The sequence below is a fragment of the Neofelis nebulosa genome, chromosome 8, assembly GCF_028018385.1.
Source record: "Neofelis nebulosa isolate mNeoNeb1 chromosome 8, mNeoNeb1.pri, whole genome shotgun sequence".
NCBI lineage: Eukaryota > Metazoa > Chordata > Mammalia > Carnivora > Felidae > Neofelis > Neofelis nebulosa.
In genome coordinates this window covers 137,926,459-137,945,740 of record NC_080789.1, presented here as the reverse complement: position 1 = coordinate 137,945,740, position 19,282 = coordinate 137,926,459, and the positions used below count along the sequence as shown (strand labels likewise).

The 19,282-nt window shown below is 45.8% G+C and overlaps 1 protein-coding gene across 8 annotated transcripts in view; it reads left to right on the top strand.

Moving 5' to 3' along the window:
• TASOR2 (transcription activation suppressor family member 2) overlaps positions 1-19,282 on the top strand; it is an 80,803-nt gene that overhangs the window by 55,269 nt on the left and 6,252 nt on the right. For all 8 annotated transcript variants that reach the window (XM_058681993.1, XM_058682000.1, XM_058681997.1 and 5 more), the window contains 3 exons: positions 3,500-4,376; positions 6,258-6,687; positions 9,478-13,329. In XM_058681993.1, coding sequence (XP_058537976.1) covers positions 3,500-4,376; positions 6,258-6,687; positions 9,478-13,329 — 5,159 coding nt within the window. The remainder of the gene's footprint in view (positions 1-3,499; positions 4,377-6,257; positions 6,688-9,477; positions 13,330-19,282) is intronic.

Below are 19,282 nucleotides of genomic sequence, written 5' to 3'. Positions count from 1 at the left end.
TCTGCGTGTGGCGTGCGGCTTCCCCCTGCAAAGTCTGATGTTCCTTCACGCTCCGTACCGAGTCCTGTTCCGGAGCATGTGTGTCGTGCTCTTGTTTTAACACAGACTTGATTCCTCATGCCTTTTTCCTGGCAGTTCTCTGTCACCCTTCCTGATTCTGCATTCTCCCTCATCTAGTTTTAGATTTTTAAAAAACCTCAGAGTCAGTGGGACTTCAGAAAATACGGTTTTTTTGAGGTGAATCGATTATGAATAAGTTTGTTTTTTCCTAACTTCTGTAATACTGTTATTTTATGACTGAAGAGTTGTTTTGGTTTGGGGTTTCTTTTAAATGAGGGAAGGATCTTTAAAAGCTCTTCATATCATTCTAACACCAGTGTTGCCATTGTGACACCCATACATGCCACATATAAGCTCTTCTCGTCTCCTGGGCGTTGATAGCAAGGCCGTGTCCCACCCTTCTATGCTTCCCTCCTGCTGTTTCTTGTCGTGTCCCTGCCCCACCAGGTACCCCAGCCTCCCCCCCAAGTCACACCGACGTCTGCTCGTGTGCCGTTCCCCTGTACCAGTCCAGACCTCAGCCAGGTCCTGCCTCCACTGTGAGACCTTTCCTGCCACTCTGATCTTAAGCGAGCTCTGTTTCCTTTCCTTTCCTTTTGAGTTTTTGAGAACACTGCGGAATCAAATTCATCCTTTTTTCTAATCATCTGACGTGTCTTGGTCTTGTCTTTCCAATGAATTTGTAAACATTATGAGCGTAGACACGTGTATAAATGCCTTGTATGCTTAGCTGTGTCATTCGGATTATTTGTACCGAACTGGCTCTCAGGTATTTGTAGACTAGTTGACTAATGGGAGGAATGCAGCTGGGTATTAGCACAAAAGGGGGCCCAGGAAATGAAAAGTTTTTAAAACATGTATTCAGAAAAAGGCTGATTTGCATTGCAAATGTCTGTATATATTGTACAGCCATACTCCAAGGTAAAATTTTAAGATTCCCACCTTTTAAATAATCTCTTAGTTTTTCTTGTATTTCTTAACCACCTATACTAATCAGTTTCATTTCTTTTGCTTAAAGCATCAGAATTTAAGAAGGCTCATTTTTGTTACTGAAACTAATGCCTTTGTGTCCTTTTATAAGTTTTTAATACAGTTTTTATTTATTGAGCTCTTTATTTTTTATATACTTTATTTGGTGTTGTCTTATTTGTATTTCTTAAAAGACATGATCGGTAGTTTATTTTTAATTGATACAGAACCTCTAACAAAGTCAGTAATTAAGTGATTTACCAGAGACTACACATATTTGTTAAACTGGATCCTTTTTCTTTCAGTGCAGTGTTTTTTATATTAGGCCTTACTCATAAGTGATATCCTATAATACCAGCAAAGATAGGATGAAATTAGTACGAATAAACATATCAGGTCGCAAAATGGATTTCATGTTTCTAGTATATCCATGGGGCGAATGAGATGATTCTCTGCCTTGGGTCATTTTCTTCTACTGAATCCCTTGGGTTTTGCTATTTTACCTAAAAAATGGACAGTGGTTGTTACTTTTATCCTTCCCACCATATGCACAAACCCTTCTCATTCTGTTTGATGACCTCACAGGCCAGAGTTTTCTTTTTTTTAAATGGATTAGTCATGGGGCACCTGGGTGGCTCAGTCGGTCGAGCATCCGACTTTGGCTCCGGTCATAATCTTACAGTTCGTGAGTTCAAGCCCCACATCAGGCTCGCTGCTGTCAGCACAGAGCTCACTTCATATCCTCTGTTCCCCTTTCTCTGCCCGTCCCCTCCTTCCACTTTCTCAAAAATAAATAAAACATTTTTAAAAAATGGATTAGTGGGGCGCCTGGGTGGCGCAGTCGGTTAAGCGTCCGACTTCAGCCAGGTCACGATCTCGCGGTCCGTGAGTTCGAGCCCCGCGTCAGGCTCTGGGCTGATGGCTCGGATCCTGGAGCCTGTTTCCGATTCTGTGTCTCCCTCTCTCTCTGCCCCTCCCCCGTTCATGCTCTGTCTCTCTCTGTCCCCAAAATAAATAAAAAACGTTGAAAAAAAATTAAAAAAAAAAAAATGGATTAGTGTGCTTGCTTCGGCAGCACACATACTAAAAAAATGGATTAGCCATTGGCCTTTGCAGGCAGGTCAGTAATCCGTTTCAGACCTGCTGCTGTTATAAAGAAAAACGCATGGTTTTCCTATCCATGCACCTGCCGCAGGGAATCGTTCCCTAGTGTTGTCGTGAACTTTGTCCTTCATGACAACCGCATTTAAGGAAGCTGAATTAATACCCTGTGAATACACAAACTACTGGAGAAGGTCAGTTTTCTGGTTAAAGGCGAATGGCTAGATGTGATTATCTACAGAAAGAATTATCAGGCAAACATGCAGACAGAGGGAATGTTTTCAGTGTAGAAATTAAAGTTTTAAAAGGTGATAAAATTGGTGATTTTGAGTGAATACTCATGACTTTTCTGATTTTTTATTTATATCATTACTTATTATAATTAAACATCAATATGATTAAAAGTCATCTCCAATTTGGGGCATCTGGTGGCTCAGTCGGTTAAGTGTCCGACTCTTGGTTTTGGCTCAGGTCATGATCTCACAGTTCATTTGACTGAGCCCTGCATCAGGCTCTGCCCTGATAGCACCGGGCTTCCTTGGGATTCTCTCTCTCTGCCTCTACCCCGCTCGCACGCTCTGTCTCCCCCGCTCCCTCTTTCTCTCTCTCTCAAAATCAATAAATAAGCACTTTTTTAAAAAAAGTCATCTCTAGGGGCGCCTGTGTGACTTAGTCGGTTAAGCATCTGACTTCGGCTCAGGTCATGATCTCGCGGTCTATGTGTTCGAGCCCTGTATCGGGCTCTGCTGACTTCTCGGAGCCTGGAGCCTGCTTCGGATTCTGTGTCTCCCTCTCTTTGCCCCTCCCCTGCTCATGCTCTGTCTCTCTCTGTCTCTCAAAAATAAATAAACATTTAAAAAATTTAAAAAAAAACAAAGTCATCTCTAGTTTGAATTTAAGTGATTTCTCTAATAAAGCACTTGTTAAGGGAAATGATTCCTAAAAGTATGTTAAAATGCTATAATATACACTTCAAATTTAGAAAGTCACTAGATTGTAAGCTCTCTGAGGGCAGGACTCTTGTTCTCTTGTTTATTCTTGTTCTTTTTCCTCTTTGCATGTTTTCTCAGCTAAGTAGTATGCCTTGTGTGTAGATTGGCACATACATTTCTGAAAGGTGATTTCTTTTTAAATCAGTATGCACATTCCTTAAGACTTGTTCTTGTGGTAAATATGTTATAATAGAACTGATAGTTGGAAGGAACCTGTCTGATAGTGAAATTTTAATATATAATCTATGTAACCTATCCAGAGGTTTTTCTTGAATATGTTGACTTAATCATTGATTTTCACTAAGCGGTAATAATAGAGCAGAGAATTAAAATACATAGAAATCAAATGTCGTATGTCTTTTTCTTTTATACTGAAGCAAAAGGAGAAACTCGTTCACAGCTTCAATCAGAAATCTCATCAGTTGGTCAAGAGGATGTTGACATAAATGCAGCTCGGGCGGAAAGCATCTCAGTGGCTCAGAAAGATCTACCTGAAAACCCCATTGTCAACTGTGACTCCCAGGCCCTAAATATGTTAGCTGACCTAGCGTTAAGTGCTGCTACTTCCGCCACGCCGCCATCTGAGCCCAGAAACTTTCCCTGCTCCTCTGAACTGCCACAAGATGATGTTTTGCTTTCTAAAGAACATTCTCTGCACGGTACGTCTGACCATGAATATCACAGAGGAGTTAAAAATCAGAAAGGTGGACTGTTCCCGAAACCCTCCACTGGGAGGAAGAGCCCTCCACCGTCAGACTCCGCTGTCAGCCAGGAGGAAGAGAGCTCGGTTCCTGGCAGCAAGGCCCCTGTGGAAGCCTCGCCAGCACTTCCTGAGGAAACACTAGAAACTTCCGAGGCAAGCCAAAGCACTTTCGTTGCCGTGGAACATTCCTATGCCCTGCTGCTTGCAGAAAATTCAAAGAAGCATCTGCAACAGAGAGGAATCCCAGGCCCGGCCTTCGCCAAGAATGGCACCAAAGGCCCCGAGGCAGGGACCCCCGTGGGGAAAGTCATGCCCTTCCGACATCAGCAGAGCACCTCCCCCCTGCGGAAGCTGTCTGAGGACCCGCCACCCAAGTGCAGGAGCCAAGTGGTGTCCTCCGACCCGAGAGACTTCCAGTGCTCTCACACTGTGCTCAGCTGTGACGGCTCCGTCAAGGTCACGTTCCAATGTGAGACAGAGTACGTATTCAGCTTAGACAGCAAGTACACCAACCACCCGCTGGAGAAAACTGTAGTAAGAGCGCTGCATGGGTAAGTGGGAGTGACACGTGATGAAAATGGACGTAACTCTGGTGTGGAGATCAACATCGAGGGAAGGGATACCTGTGCCAGAATCTGGGGAGAGGGAAAGAAGGGTACTGTGTGTAACTCCAGTAACTTGGGAATAATATCAGGCAGTTGTGTTTACTGCCAATTAAGAAAATGAGGCTGGTTTTGCCACTGTCGGTGGTCACATGGAGCCCTTTAGCAAGCTAACTTTAGCCCTGTGAACAGCTTTCCATTTTGAGATGCTCCCACATAAGCCTTTGTGGCCTTTGAATTTACAATATGTCAATGAGATCTTAATGTAAAATCGTGAAATACAGAAATAATGCCTTAGAGACTGAATTCCAGAAGAAATGTTTCTTTTTTTTTAAATTTTTTTTTCAACGTTTATTTATTTTTGGGACAGAGAGAGACAGAGCATGAACGGGGGAGGGACAGAGAGAGAGGGAGACACAGAATCGGAAACAGGCTCCAGGCTCCGAGCCATCAGCCCAGAGCCCGACGCGGGGCTCGAACTCACGGACCGTGAGATCGTGACCTGGCTGAAGTCGGACGCTTAACCGACTGCACCACCCAGGCGCCCCCAGAAGAAATGTTTCAAGAATTACTTCTAACTTCTTAGGTTGGTCCGGTGGTCTGAGTGAGCAGTCTTACGTGGGGTTGTTCTGTAAATCTAAGGGGTCAAAGCATCAAGGCAGTAACAGCAGAGCAGCTGAAAGCATGGGCTTTGGAGCGTAGACGAACCCGGGTTTTAATCTCCCGAGTTACCAACTTACTAACTAGCTTCTGGGACCCGGGGGTTCCTGTTCTTTGGGACAGTGCTTCTAGGGGTCTCACAGGAGTGCAGATTCTGACTCTGGTCTGTTTGGGATGGGGCCCGAGAGTCTGCATTTCTGGCGAATTTCCAGGTGGTGCCAGGGGAGCGTCGGCAGTCCGTGGGCAGTGCTTTTAAGTATTTAATGTCAGCAATGGCTACCAGCAGGTTGTTACATACATTAAGGTTTTGCACAGTGACTGACCCGTACTAATAAGTGGTACTCGTTGCTAGTAGCAGGGACCATTAGCTACATGAAATGACATTCAGCTTCCTGTGAATGGAATATTTCACATGGAAGCAGCTAACCTGTATCAGACTTCTTTCCTTCCTCCAGTTACACGCTCACATTCCTAGGAGCATATACTTAACGTTCCCATCTACTCATGAGGGGTGTTTCTTAGCTCTAATCCTGTGTAACAGAGGCCCAGCTCCGTAGCCCCTCCGACGCTCTCTGCTATCATCCTGCCGGGCAAGTGGCCAGAAGTGTTTTCTCCCCATTCGGTTTCAGGAGATTTTCTGGAACTATAATCTGAAAATAGTGTTGTTCTGCTGACTTGCCCACAGAGATATTTTAACCTCCAGACTTTCCCAACTATTAGAAGAGAAATACAAAAATAGAAATGAGTTGGCCAGACTTAGCAAAAGCAAGACGAGGATTGGGGTAGTTGCTGGAGCCATTCTTCACATAACAGGTATATTGTGTCCAAAGGGAGTTGGAGTGGTATAAAAGAGAAATTCTAGACTGGGAGTCTGGAGACTTCTGTTCCAATCATGGTTCTGCTTAAGGGTTTGGTGATCTGAAGAAGTCACTTTTCAAATCTCCGATTTTCAGTTCCCTTTTCTGCCTCTGTAAAATGAGTGGATTAGATCCGTCATAACCACTTGTTAAGTCAACTTCATTTTTATATTATTGTTTCATATCCATGTATTTTAAAATAAAAATGAACAAATTTAAAACTAAGATGCAAATGAAGGCACTTATGATAAGACGGTCCACTAAAATCACCATTTTCAATGACTCTTTACATGTTTTTTCTTTAAAATCTCAGGCCCTGGAACACTGACTTACCTGATAATGTGGAAGAAGTGAAGCTTTTACTTCATATGTGGGTGGCTCTGTTTTACAGCAGTCACAACAAGGTGATGCGGTCATCCCGAAAAGTGGTGGAGCACAGCAACCCCGCAAAATACGTGTCTATAAATAGCACATTAGAATCGTTGGAATTCAGCGAACTTGAGGAGGCCTCCAGCTTGCAGAGGTGTCCTGTGGACCCTCTGTTGGAGACTAACAAATCTCCCAGAGGTCCTGCTGCCGACGTGTCCTTCCCAGACGCCGACTCCTTGCTTCCCTTCATTAAACCACCACCCACGAGAGGCTTGGAGCTCTGGGTGCAGAACGAACAGAAAGAGATTTTTGCAGGAGAGGGTCTTCCAGACACCCCAGAGAGCCAGAATTTCATCTATTCTTGTAATAATGAGGTAAGTACGTGCTGACGTCATTTTTGAAGAAATTTCTTTTTTCTCTCGATGTGTAAAATCACATTCAAGACGTGCCGTGGGTTTCTGTTAGGAAAGTGGATTGTCTGCGTAAAGGATTAATAAGCCAGGCACTTAGTTTCCATAAGTACCGCTCTAGATTGTCTGCAGGTGGAGCTCGTCTCCATCCTGATTGAAGAAGCAGAAGTGGAAGAAGACCATGGGGGCCACATGGGTCGGGGGCCAGCCATAATTGTGGCACTTACTAGTTACGGGGTTTGGGGCAAATTACTTGTTTTCTCTGAGCATGCGCTCCCATCTTCTAAAAGAGGTGAATAATATCTGATCTGTCTTAGAATAGTTTTGAAGGATCAGATGCAATGGTAAGAGTTAGAGATCTTTGATAAGCCTTGAACTGAAATGAAGTCTGTTAAAGATGATTCTGGAAAACAAATGCTGGCACAGTAAACGTGATGCCATGCCCCCGTGGGCCTGTTGGTAATTGTGGCAGATACGGAAACTACGCTGTGATTCTTTGCGCTGCTCGCCACTGACGCTCCACAAGGCCGGATGGTCACGTGTTAACTGGAGCCCGTAAGCAAGTTGCAGCAAACTTCTAAGCAAACGGCTTAACAAAATACATGCCCTTTTAAGTTTTCAGCTCGGTCTATTCCAGAATAATTTTGCATGCATTTGGGCACCTACAGTGCCTGTTTTAACACTGAGTAGACAGCGTGTCCGTATCTGGGGTTACTTGGGATTTGCGCCTCCAGGGAGACTCAGCCTGTGTCTCCAGATGCTCATATCATCGAAATGGCTGTGGGCCCCGTAGCGGCGGTCTAAGCCTTTTGCTCACATTAGCTCAGTTTTCATGCAGCCCAGTGAGATAAAGACCACTCCACCCCATCTTATAGACGAGGAAACTAAGGCACAGAGAAATGTGCCAGTTGCCTGAAGTCACACAGTAAATTGTTAAGCCTTGATTCAAAGCTAGACATCTAGATACTTGTCACATTCTGTGTGCGTGTGTGTATGTACATGTGTGTGTTTACGTGTGTATGCATACATACATATGCATGTGTGTGTGGTTTTTTCTAAGGATGGGTTTTATAAATTTCATCTGATTCTCGAAGAGATAGATAAAATCCAGTTAAGAATCTCTACTTAGTGTGTGCCTGGGTGGCTCAGTCGGTTAAGCGTCTCTCTTTTTTTTTTTTAAAGCATATTTATTTATTTTGAGAGCAGGGAGGGGCAGAGAGAGGAGATAATCCAAAGCAGGCTCCACACTGTCAGCATAGAGCCCAACATGGGGCTCGAACTCAAAAAACCATGAGATCACGACCTCAGCCCAAGTCAAGAGTTGAATGCTTAACCAACTGAGCCACCCTGATGCCCACCCCCCTTTCTAAGTTTATTTATTTATTTAGAGAGAGAGAGGAAGCATCTGGCTCTTTTTTAGTTTTATTTATTTTTATTTTTTAATTTACATCCAAGTTACTTAGCATACTGTGCAATAATTATTTCAGGAGTAGATTCCAGTGATTCATCCCTATGTATAACACCCGTGCTCATCCCCACAAGTGTCTTCCTTAATGCCCCTTCCCCACTTAGCCCATCCCTCGACCCCCAACCCTTCAAGCAATTCTGTTTGTTCTCTGTATATAAGAGTCTCTTATGTTTTGTCCCCCTCCTTGTTTTTATGTTTTTGCTTCCGTTCCCTTTATTCATCTGTTTTATATCTTAAATTCCACATATGAGTGAAATCGTACGATATTTGTCTTTCTCTGACTAATTTCACTTAGCATTATACCCTCTAGTTCCATCCGCAAGTGTCTGACTCTGGATTTCAGCTCAAGTCATGATCTCCTGGCTCATGAGATCAAACCATGCTTCAGGCTCCATGCTTCAGCACAGAGACTGCTTGGGATTCTCTCACTCTCTGCCCCTCCCCTGCTCACTCGTGCGTGCTCTCTCTCTCAAAGTAAATAATAAACTTTTTAAAAATTTCTATAAAAAAAAAAAAAAAATAGAATCTCTACCTTAGAATGAGAATATAAACTTAGGAAGACTTAGATTACTACCTAGTAAAGTATTTTTTGTTGTGGTAATCTGTAATCAGCTATCATCATTACTAATTCTAGAATTTTTTTTTTTTTTTTTTTTTTTTTTTTGGAAACATGAAATAGACTATTAAGAAGTAGAAAGAGGGGCGCCTGGGTGGCGCAGTCGGTTAAGCGTCCGACTTCAGCCAGGTCACGATCTCGCGGTCCATGAGTTCGAGCCCCGCGTCAGGCTCTGGGCTGATGGCTCGGAGCCTGGAGCCTGTTTCCGATTCTGTGTCTCCCTCTCTCTCTCTGCCCCTCCCCCGTTCATGCTCTGTCTCTCTCTGTCCCAAAAATAAATAAAAAAACTTTGAAAAAAAATTAAAAAAAAAAAAAAAAAAAAAAAGAAGTAGAAAGAGCATTAAAATTAATGATGCCTGACAATTTCTATAGCATATATTCAGAGATTTTTTTTCCCAACATCTTCTTGGCTACTCTGCCCCTGCTTTACAGTTGGTGTGTATATATTGGTGTGTATATTTAAAGAAAAAATCCTGTTTGGGGCTGTGGTAAGTCTACCTAAGAAGAGAGTGGTTTGCTTGGTCTCTACCCTGTGCTATTGTGAAAGAGTAGAAGATCCAAAAGAACAAACTGGAATTGATCCTCTATCATTTCCTTTTTCACCACATGCAAATGTAAAACCATCTATTTGATTCTTGGGGTTTTTTTGTGCTTGTTTTTGTCATTTTAGGTAATTGGGGAAAAAGCCAAAGAAGATTCATCAGATAACCTAGAGACTTCTAATCTTGTGCTTTCTGGTATTGGAAGTACCCAAACTAATGGGCCTCCTATTCCTGGTGAAGATAAAGCCTTTGAGCCACCTGATAGCACAAGAGTGACTTCTGATGATACTGTCACGCAAACCGCACTCACCAAGACTTACGATGGGATCAGCAGTCAGTCAGTGATTTGTCAGAAGTCTCCATACAGCACCCTGGAAAGCAAAGCTGATATTTTTCATGCAACAGTGCAGACAAAAACAGGTACCTTACAGGGCCATGTCCAGCATAGAAGCCCTGTAAACCAAGAACGCCAGCCTTCACTGGAGAGGAAGGATGATACAGAGTATGTGATGATTAATCTGGAACCAGTTACTTTCACTTTTGAAAAAAATAACTATGTACCAGTACAGACAGAAGTTGTAAATAGAACCCACGGACCTACGGCCTTTACTATGGAGTCGATTAAACAGGTACCACCTGCTACAAGTCTTAGACATCCCGTGTCTGCATTTGAAAAAGCACAAACACCAGGCCTTAGGGACGTTCCCTCTCTAGCAACGTCCAGACAAAAAGGCACTAAGCACCTGTGTGCCTCCTCCGTCGGTAGAGACACACTTGCCGAAGAAGTGTGTTTGCTACAGAAAGAGATGCCTGTTCCAGGCTCATCGTCACCATCTGATAATTCAGTGGTGGCGGAGGCATTATCGTTAGTTAAAAGTTCTAATTTTTCGTTACCCAAAGAAGAAATGAAACTCTCTCAAGAATTTTTTCTGCAGACTCCAAGTCTCTTTGGCATATCTTCGGAAGAGGTCGTTGAGCCGTCGCAGGTTGAAGAGGTGGTCCTGGCACCAGCCTCTGCCACTTTGGAAAAAGGTTATTCACATGACTACATGCCATCGATGGGTAATACAGCCAATAGCTCCTCAGGACTGACCGATGACAAGAGCGGTCTCCAGAGTGAAAATAGGAGTTTTGAGTCTTTGAATTCAGCATTTACCCAACCAACCAGACTCTCTCTGAATAGAGAGGAGGCCAGCCTGGAGTTCTCAGAGGAGGATTCCGACATAGACCTCACGCTCACGATATCGCCACCAACCAGCCCCAGAGAAGAGGTGCCGGCTGGCAGACTGGAGCTGCAGCAGGAGGCCTCGGCATCAAATGTAGAACTTCCTCACGTGACTGACGAAATAATCAAGCCAGAAGAGGTGACTTTCATAGAAAACAGAAAAGCGAATTCTGCTAAGTGTACATCCACGTATCCTGCGGTGTCAGAGAAATCATTAGAAAACGAGAGAAAAGGTGATAATTTACAAACAGTCACCTTAATACTTTCTAAAGAAACCTGTGCCCTTGAGATTGCAGAGGAGGTTAATGTCACCTCAGACTTTCCCTTCAGTTCTTTAATTGAAGAAGTGTCACCAGCTTCTAGTCCTGACGCCCAAGTGCCAGTCGAAGGAACACAACTATGTCAGGCTGTGTCTCTGTGTAGTTTAAAACTTGCTGATACACATTGTGAGAAAAGTGACAGATTCTCCCAGGTCGAGTCAGTAGATTCGACCATCGCGGAGAAAGAAGGCCCTTTTATCAGTCCTACCTGTCCAGGGGAACGAGACAGCGTACCTGGAGTACACGAGACGTGGCTTTCTGCTGGGCTGCCTCACCCAGGAAGAAAAGATGGCTGTTTGAGCCTTCCTAGTAGAGCAACCGAGGAAGTTGCCCCGAGGGAGCATGGCGAGGGTTCCTCTTTCTCAGAAAAGGTGCCTTCCTGTGATACGGGCTTGAGCCAGCCTACCTCAGCTGCCCAATATGGAGATGACTTCAAGCTTTCTCTAGAAAAATTGGTAACATCAGGAATTCCACTGCAGCCACTTAGCATACAGAACAGGAATTCAGACTTAAATCATCTGGTCTTGGAGACCTGGGAGTCTCCATTTAGCCCTAGAAAGATGATTGAAAATAAGTCTTTGGCTGACACATTTGTTTCTACAGCTGCATCAAGTGCTCTAGCAAATGTGTCACTGAAACAGGAGACTGGCCCTAAAAGCATCGAGAAGAATCTCTTTAGCAGTGATTTGAAGACAAATGAAGGCATTTACGTCCAAGCCAAGTCCTTGAGCTCCGGCTCCGTTGGCGGAGCTGACGCCACACAGACACGCAGGCACTCGGGGCTCCCCAGACTTGCCTTTCGCTCACATGGCGCTGCTGCCTCCCCCCATTGTTCAACAGCCATGAACGCAGAGACGGGCTTTCAAACTCAGGAAATAGCCGTAGTCAGAATGGCCAGTTTGCTTAAGAATAGTGACACTGAGGCCAAGTTCCACGAAAAAGCCATAGATCTAGGAGGTGTTGATTCCCAGTTGCACATCACATCTCCAGAAGATAAGCAAAAAACAATCCATGTGCTGCAAGACGGGTCAGTGTGTGAAACAAAAGATGTGTTGAAGGCTGGGCTTTCCCCCACGTATTTACATGCTGATTCTTACCAAGGTACAGCAGTCACCAGTGAAAATAGCAGTAGAGAGCCTTGTGCTTCCTTTGTTCCCCAGTCTCACACCCCTCTTATCTGTGGAGTCTCTGAAGAGCAGACGGCAAATAAGGGTCCTGGTGAGGGGCTTAGAGCCAAGGAAGACTCGGGGACCCTGAGCAGAGACATGGACCTCGGTGTGAATTCTGACATCCATTACGAGCCACTTTCTGGAGAGTCCGATCAAGACTCTTGTGGTGGGTGTAGAAATCCCCAATCAGTGGTGGAGGGTTCCTGCTCTGTGCGATGTAGTCAAGCCAAGAAGGAAGATGCTCCAAAAGATGATTATGACTCTTTCCTGAGCCCAAATAATAGTGATAATGAAGAGTGGGGCTACTGCAAGCAGTTCTCAGGGTTGGAAACAGGCCTTCCTCCCAGACACTGGCTCTGTGGACTCAAGAAGGAAGACCGGTGTGTGCCATCTTATGTCCAGATCCGAGACCTCCGTGGCATCCTCAGGACTTACGCTAATTTCACCGTAACTAAAGAGCTCAAAGAGACCACGAGAACTTTGCACAGCCTGAAGAGGTGCCCCGGTTTCATGGCAAAACGTGGTTTGCTCAGCTCCTGGACAAATACCTGGCAGGTGGCAGATGACCTCACCCAGAACACTTTGGATCTGGAGTATCTGCGTTTTGCACATAAGCTAAAACAGATTGTAAAGAACGGAGATTCTCGGCATTCTGCCTCTTCTGCCAGTGTCTTTCCAAAGGAGCCCCCTCTCCAGGTCGCTGCGGGAGCTCCCTCTCTGACAAAACTATCCGAGGCCCCGGCTCTGCGCCCTGCGTCCCGGAGCAGAAGTCCCCTCGTGGTAACAGTGGTTCTCTCGGACCCCAGACAGCAGAGTCTGCATAGGAGAGGCCAGATGCTCGGCGGTTCGGACAGTTCCTGCTTCTGGAAGGAGAGGTGTGGTCACGGTAGAAATCATCTTACAAACTCTGAAAGAAACCACACTGTTTCATTCCACCTCAACAAACTGAAATACAACACGACTTTGAAAGAATCCCGGAGTGATATTTCGCTTATTCTCAACGAATATGCCGAATTCAACAAGGTGATGATGAATAGCAACCCGGTCATTTTCCCAGAGAAAGAGTCAAGTGCGGCTCCTGGAGAAGCCGCCTCTCCAGAGCTGTACTCCTCTCTCCCGCGGGCAGCCTCCTACGAGGACATGATCACAGACCTGTGCACCAGCTTGCACGTCAAACTGAAGAACGTGGTGAAAGAGGCCTGCAAGAGTCCCTTCCTGTTCTACCTCGTTGAGACCGAAGACCAGTCATTCCTTGTGAGGACGAAGGTAAGGTGCCCGCTCCGTCTTGGGGTGTGTATTCTTCTCTTTGCCACCTAACTTTATTTTGGAGGTGATAAATGTAGCGTTCTTGCCTTCGGAAAGAAATCAGGACACGGAGAGGCTGTAAGTCTCACTGCTCAGTCTTCACTGCATCTGCCACTCATACTCCATCTGAACATTCCATCACGTTCCATGTTAGTGCGGTGACTGATTTTCACACCACAAAGCTACCACCCAAATTTTCACACCAAAAATACTATTCCTGTTCAGATGCGAGCACAGACGTATTCCAAAGGGAAGATTCGGACTTAACAAGAAAGTAATAATACCTGTGTTCCTCCATTAGTGTGGATAGTTGATGGGGATCTCTTTTGGTTTGGGAGGTTTTTGGTGGTGTTTTTTTTTAATTATTATTATTTGTTTAGTGTTTGTTTAGAGCACGAGTGGGGAGGGACAGAGAGAGAGGGAGACACAGAATTCAAAGCAGGCTCCAGGCTCTGAGCTGTCAGCACAGAGCCCGACACAGGGCTCGAACCCACCAACCAGGAGAACATGACCTGAGCCCAAGTCGGACGCTCAACTGACTGAGCCACCCAGGCGCCCTTTTGCTTGTTTGTTTCTTAAATTCCACATATGAGTAAGATCCTATGATACTTGTCTTTCTCTAACTGACCTATTTCACTTAGCATCCTACTCTCTAGCTCCATCCACATCACTGCAAATGGCAAGATTTCATTCTTTTTTATGGCTGAGTAATATCCCTGTGTATACACGCACACGCGCGCACACACACACACACACACCATCTTTATCCATTCATCTATTCATGGACACTTAGGCTGCTTCCATTGTTTGGCTGTTGTGCATAAGGCTGCAGTAAACATAAGGGTGTGTGTATCCGTTTGGATTAATGCTTTTGTATCTGAGGGGTAAATAACCCACTAGTGGATTACCGGAGCATATGGTATGAAATCTATTTTTAATTTTTTGAGGAACCTCTACATTGTTTTCCCCAGAGGCTGCACCAGTCCGCACTCCCACCCACAGTGCAAGAGGGTTCCCCTTTCTCCACTTCCTTGTCAGCACTTGTCATTCTTGTCATTTAGATACTAGCCATTTTGACAGGTGTGAGGTGATACCTCAGTGTGGTTGTGGTTTGCATTTCCCTGTGATGGGTGATGCTGAGCATCTTGTCGTGTGTCTGTTGGCCATCTGGATGTTGTCTTTGGCAGAATGTCTGTTCACGTCTTCTGCCCATTTTTAATTGGTTTATTTGGCTTTTGAGTATTGAGTTTTAGAAGTTCTTTATATGTTTTGGATAGTAACTCTTTATCAGATACGTCATTTGGAGATATCTTCTTCCATTCCATAACTACCGTTTAGTTCTGTTGTTTCCTTCACTGTGCAGAAGCTGTTTATCTTTTTTTTTTAATGTTTTAATTTTTTTTTTATTTTAGAAAGAGCATGAGTAGGGAAGGCGGGGGGGGGGGGGGGAGAGAGAGAGAGAGAGAGAGAGAGAGAGAGAGAGAGAGAGAGAGAGAGAGAGAGAGAATCTTAGGCAGGCTCTACCCTAGCACAGAGCCTGATGTGTGGGGCCTGATCCCACAACTCTGGGATCATGACCTGAGCCAAAATTAAGAGTCAAAGGGTCAACAGACTGAGCCACCCAGGTCCCCCAGAAGCTTTTTATCTTGATGAGGTCTCAAGAGTTCATTTTTGCTTTTGTCTCCCGTGCCCGAGGAGACCTATCTAGAGAGGAGTTGCCATTCTCAGATTATTGCCTGTGCTCTCTGCAGCTTTATGGTTTCAGGTCCCACATTTACATCTTTTTTTTTTTTTTTTTTTTTAAATTTTTTTTTCAACATTTTTTATTTTATTTTTGGGACAGAGAGAGACAGAGCATGAACGGGGGAGGGGCAGAGAGAGAGGGAGACACAGAATCGGAAACAGGCTCCAGGCTCTGAGCCATCGGCCCAGAGCCTGACGCGGGGCTCGAACTCACGGACCGCGAGATCGTGACCTGGCTGAAGTCGGACGCTTAACCGACTGCGCCACCCAGGCGCCCCTACATTTACATCTTTAATCCATTTGGGGTTAAATTTTGCGTATGGTGTAAAAAAGTGGTCCAGTTTTCCCACCACCATTTGTTGAAGAGACTTTTTTCCATTGAATATTTGTTCCTGCTTTGTCGAAGATTAATGGACCATATGATTGTGGGTTCATTTCTGGGTTTTCTGTTGTGTCCTCTTTTTATGCCAATACCATAACTGTTTTAATTTCTGCTGTTTTGTAACATAACTTGAAGTACAGAATTGTGATGCTTCCAGATTTGTTTTTCTTTTTCAAGATTCTTTGGCTATCAGAGGCCTTTTGTGGTTCCATACAGATTTTAGGATTATTTATTCTAGTTCTATGAAAAACGCTGTTGCTATTTTGATACGGATTGCATTAAGCGTGTAGATGGCTTTGGGTAGTGTGGACATTTGAACAGTATTTATTTCAGTCTTTCATTATTTACAGTAGTGCTGAGATTGTCCCAGACCCAGCCAGTGGGACCCAGTCCTTTTAAGCTGGCTTCGGTGTCCTTGGATCCCTTCTTCCTTTGTGGCACAACTTGATGTTGCAGGTTATCTCACAGATTCTTTGCCCACCCCCCCCCCCCACCCCCGCAGCCTTGAAGTCCGCCATTTCTCCAGGGAGCAGGATTCCGAGTGAAGAGTAGCATTCGGGATCAGCATCTGGGCTCGGCGCCACTGGGTGTCACCGCTTCCAGGCTTTCCCAGCGGAGCCAAGAAGCGCACATGTCTGTGTGTAAACGCTGCAGTCTGCCCCCCAGCCCCAGCCCCAGCTCATCCCTGCCACCATTGCCAGAGTCGCGGCTGTCCCCGTGTGGCAGGGAGCTGGCTCCCATCACCCCACCTGCAGTCGCAGTCCCGGCCCACAGCTCGCCCCTGGACGTCCGGCCCCGTCCTCACTGCCTGGGGCACTGACCAGCACTGGTCCCTCGGCCCTCACACAGGAGTGGGAGCCCGTTCGGAGGACGGCGGTCCTCAGTGTGTATTCTAGAATCCCAGTGTGTGAGCAGAGGGGGAATGTTGCCAACACGACGGCCCCCGGATGGCACAGGTGCTCTGACGATGTTCCGAGGACAGTCAGCCTAGTCGGGAGGGTCAGGACCTTTTCCTTAAGGAAGCGACACCGGCCTCGTGTACGTGGTGCGGGCGGCTGGACTGATGAGTGTTTGGTTCATTGACCGGATTTGTTTCGGGTCGCTCAGGTCAGCACTTCAGGGTGTCCGGGGTGCCTGTCATGTGGTGTCACCTGGTAAGCCCCATGCATGGTGAATTACAAAGTAACATCAAACCTGTGCGGCCGTCCTGGCGGTCCTCCAAGGGACGAGGCCCCGCGGGGACTGAAATGCTGGTGGCTCCCCAGTTGCCCCGTTCTCCCTGGGCCAACGGGAAGCTGGTGGCACAGGGCTGTCGCGTTTCCCATCTGGAGCGAGTCTGGAGGTGTGGACACAGCCGGGTCGGGAAGGAAGGGCCTCACGGAGGCCCCGCGAGGGCACTGAGCACCGAGGTCACCGGGAGGCAGTGACACTGTTTCTTAAGATAAATAACGTCGTGTCTGCATTTCAGAGAGATTTCTGCCACAGCGGGGAGGCCTGGAGGCGAGCTGGACGGCGGGCCTCAGTGGGAGGCTAGAGGCAAACGAGTTCTTCTCTGAGATGGCTGGTGCCTTCCAGCTCAGACCTTTTACATGACTTTCGTTTAGTTAAATGCAAACTTTTCTTTTTCTTTTTCTTTTTTTTTTTTTTTTTGGCCATCAAGGATCCTTTTCCAAGGTTTCTTGTTAAGCGGTTGCCAGATTGGTTTCCCCAGCCCCTTCCACCAGTGTCTTTGTTCTAATTTCCACTGCTTTGGTAAGCAGTGTGGTTGAAAAAAATGAAGCTTTACACAGGCTTGCAGACTCTTTGAAGGTGCCTGGCCTCTAAAAGTAACCTAAAAATTGTTGTATACCTTGAATGAAGTTAATTTTGTTTTGGGCAGATTCTATATGCTGTACCTTGACATGTGCTGAAATAAGTCAGGGATGGACTCAAGTGGTGTCACAACCGTGTCCCACAGTGAGCAAAATACCTGATTTCTTTTTGCTTCCATCATCTCAAGAGCAACAATGCCATTCACACCCTTGACAGAGCACAGGTTTTCACACAGGAAAGAAATCATAGCCAGGGTCGGTTTCCTTCCAGCAAAAGTACTTGCTTGTTTAAACAGTAAATGTTTTGTTTGCTGATATTTTTTCATGTGACCCCTGTTTACAACACAGAATAACAAATTTTGTGCAAAGGCAAAACTAACCTTCCAGGGAGAAGGTGGACACATTATAAAATAAACTTGAGAATAGAGTATTACCAAGGTACTCTAGGGGTGCCTGGCTGGCTCGGTAGGTTAAGCATCTGACTCAGCTCAGGTCATGATCTCACACTTTGTGGGTTCAAGCCCTGCAGCAGGCTCTCCGTTGCCAGCACGGAGCCTGCTTCAGATCCCCTGTTCCCCCCCTCTCTCTGCCCCTCCCCTGCTGGTTCTCATTCTCTCTCAAAATAAACTTGGGGTGCCCGGGTGGCTCAGTCGGTTAAGCGACCGACTTCAGCTCAGGTCATGATCTCATGGTTCGTGGGTTTGAGCCCCGCGTCGGGCTCTGTGCTGTCAGCTCGGAGCCTGGAGCCTGCTTCAGATTCTGTGCCTCCCTCTCTCTCTGCCCCTCCCCCACCCCCTTTCTCTCAAAAATAAACATTTTTTTTAAAGTTTTTTTTTTTTTTTAAATAAACTTAAAAAATTTTTTTGAAAGGGGTGCCTGGGTGGCTCAGTTAGTTAAGTGTCCAACTTTGACTCCAGTCATGATCTCATGGTTCATGAGTTCGAGCCCCACATTGGGTTCTGTGCTGACAGCTCGGAGCCTGGAGCTTGCTTCAGATTCCGTGTCTCCCTCTCTGTCTGCCCCTCCCCCACTCGTGCTCGCTCGCTCGCTCGCTCTCTCTCTCTCTCTCAAAAATCAATAAACATTTTTAAAAATTTAAAAAGATAATCCAGAGCAAAATGTTTCTGAAAACTGAGAAAACTACCCCAGACGATTTTTCTGCCCTGGAGAGTCCTGGGGCATTCAGTAGTGATGGGTGTCAGGCCCCGTTTATTTGTAAGATGAGGAACATCTGGGAGGCCCTTTGTTGTTGAAATTCAGAGTGCGCGACAGAGTAGCTGAGAACTCCACAGGATGCGATGAAAATGTTGAGCATCTCAGAAAATGTATTCGTTCAAGTGGTTTATTAGTAAAATAAGTCAGAGCTAAAGATTTATATTTAGATGTTTCAGTGGGCTCTCTGAAAAGAAGTCTCATCTGCAGGAGTTTCTTTCAAAATACATCGCTGTGCATTTTGAGTGAAGAATCAAAATGGTCCAGGGCTGGTTGATACTGTATTTTTTACAAAGGACAGAACCAGAGATGGTCAGACACCAGGTTCCTGGGGTGCGGTGGAAGCCTCCAGAACCCTTCAGACAGAAGCCGTGTCAGCATCACAAGGAGAATAGGGTGAAGGAGTTCCCTTTAATGACACGGACTTACCCTGCCCTTAGGCCTGTGACCGTAGTGTCTGACAGGGAGGCAGCGGCCTGGTGACCTGAGGTTCAGCCCACCTACCCCACCCCCCTCCCCCATGCTCACCAACCTGCCGCACCCAGGGCTCCCTCCACAGCCGTTAACGGCAGTCCAAGTGATGCTTACAAGTCGGGAGTATTATTTCCAAAAGTCCTGGAAACGTTTTGACTGGAGGTGGCATTTTTAGAGTGAGTGTCTGCGTGCCACCAGGTAATTGCCTCAGGGTGGGTGAGAGTCCTAGGCGTGTGTATCAGTCTGATGCTGATCAGACTGTGGACCACGAAAGGTTTACTGTAAAGTGCTT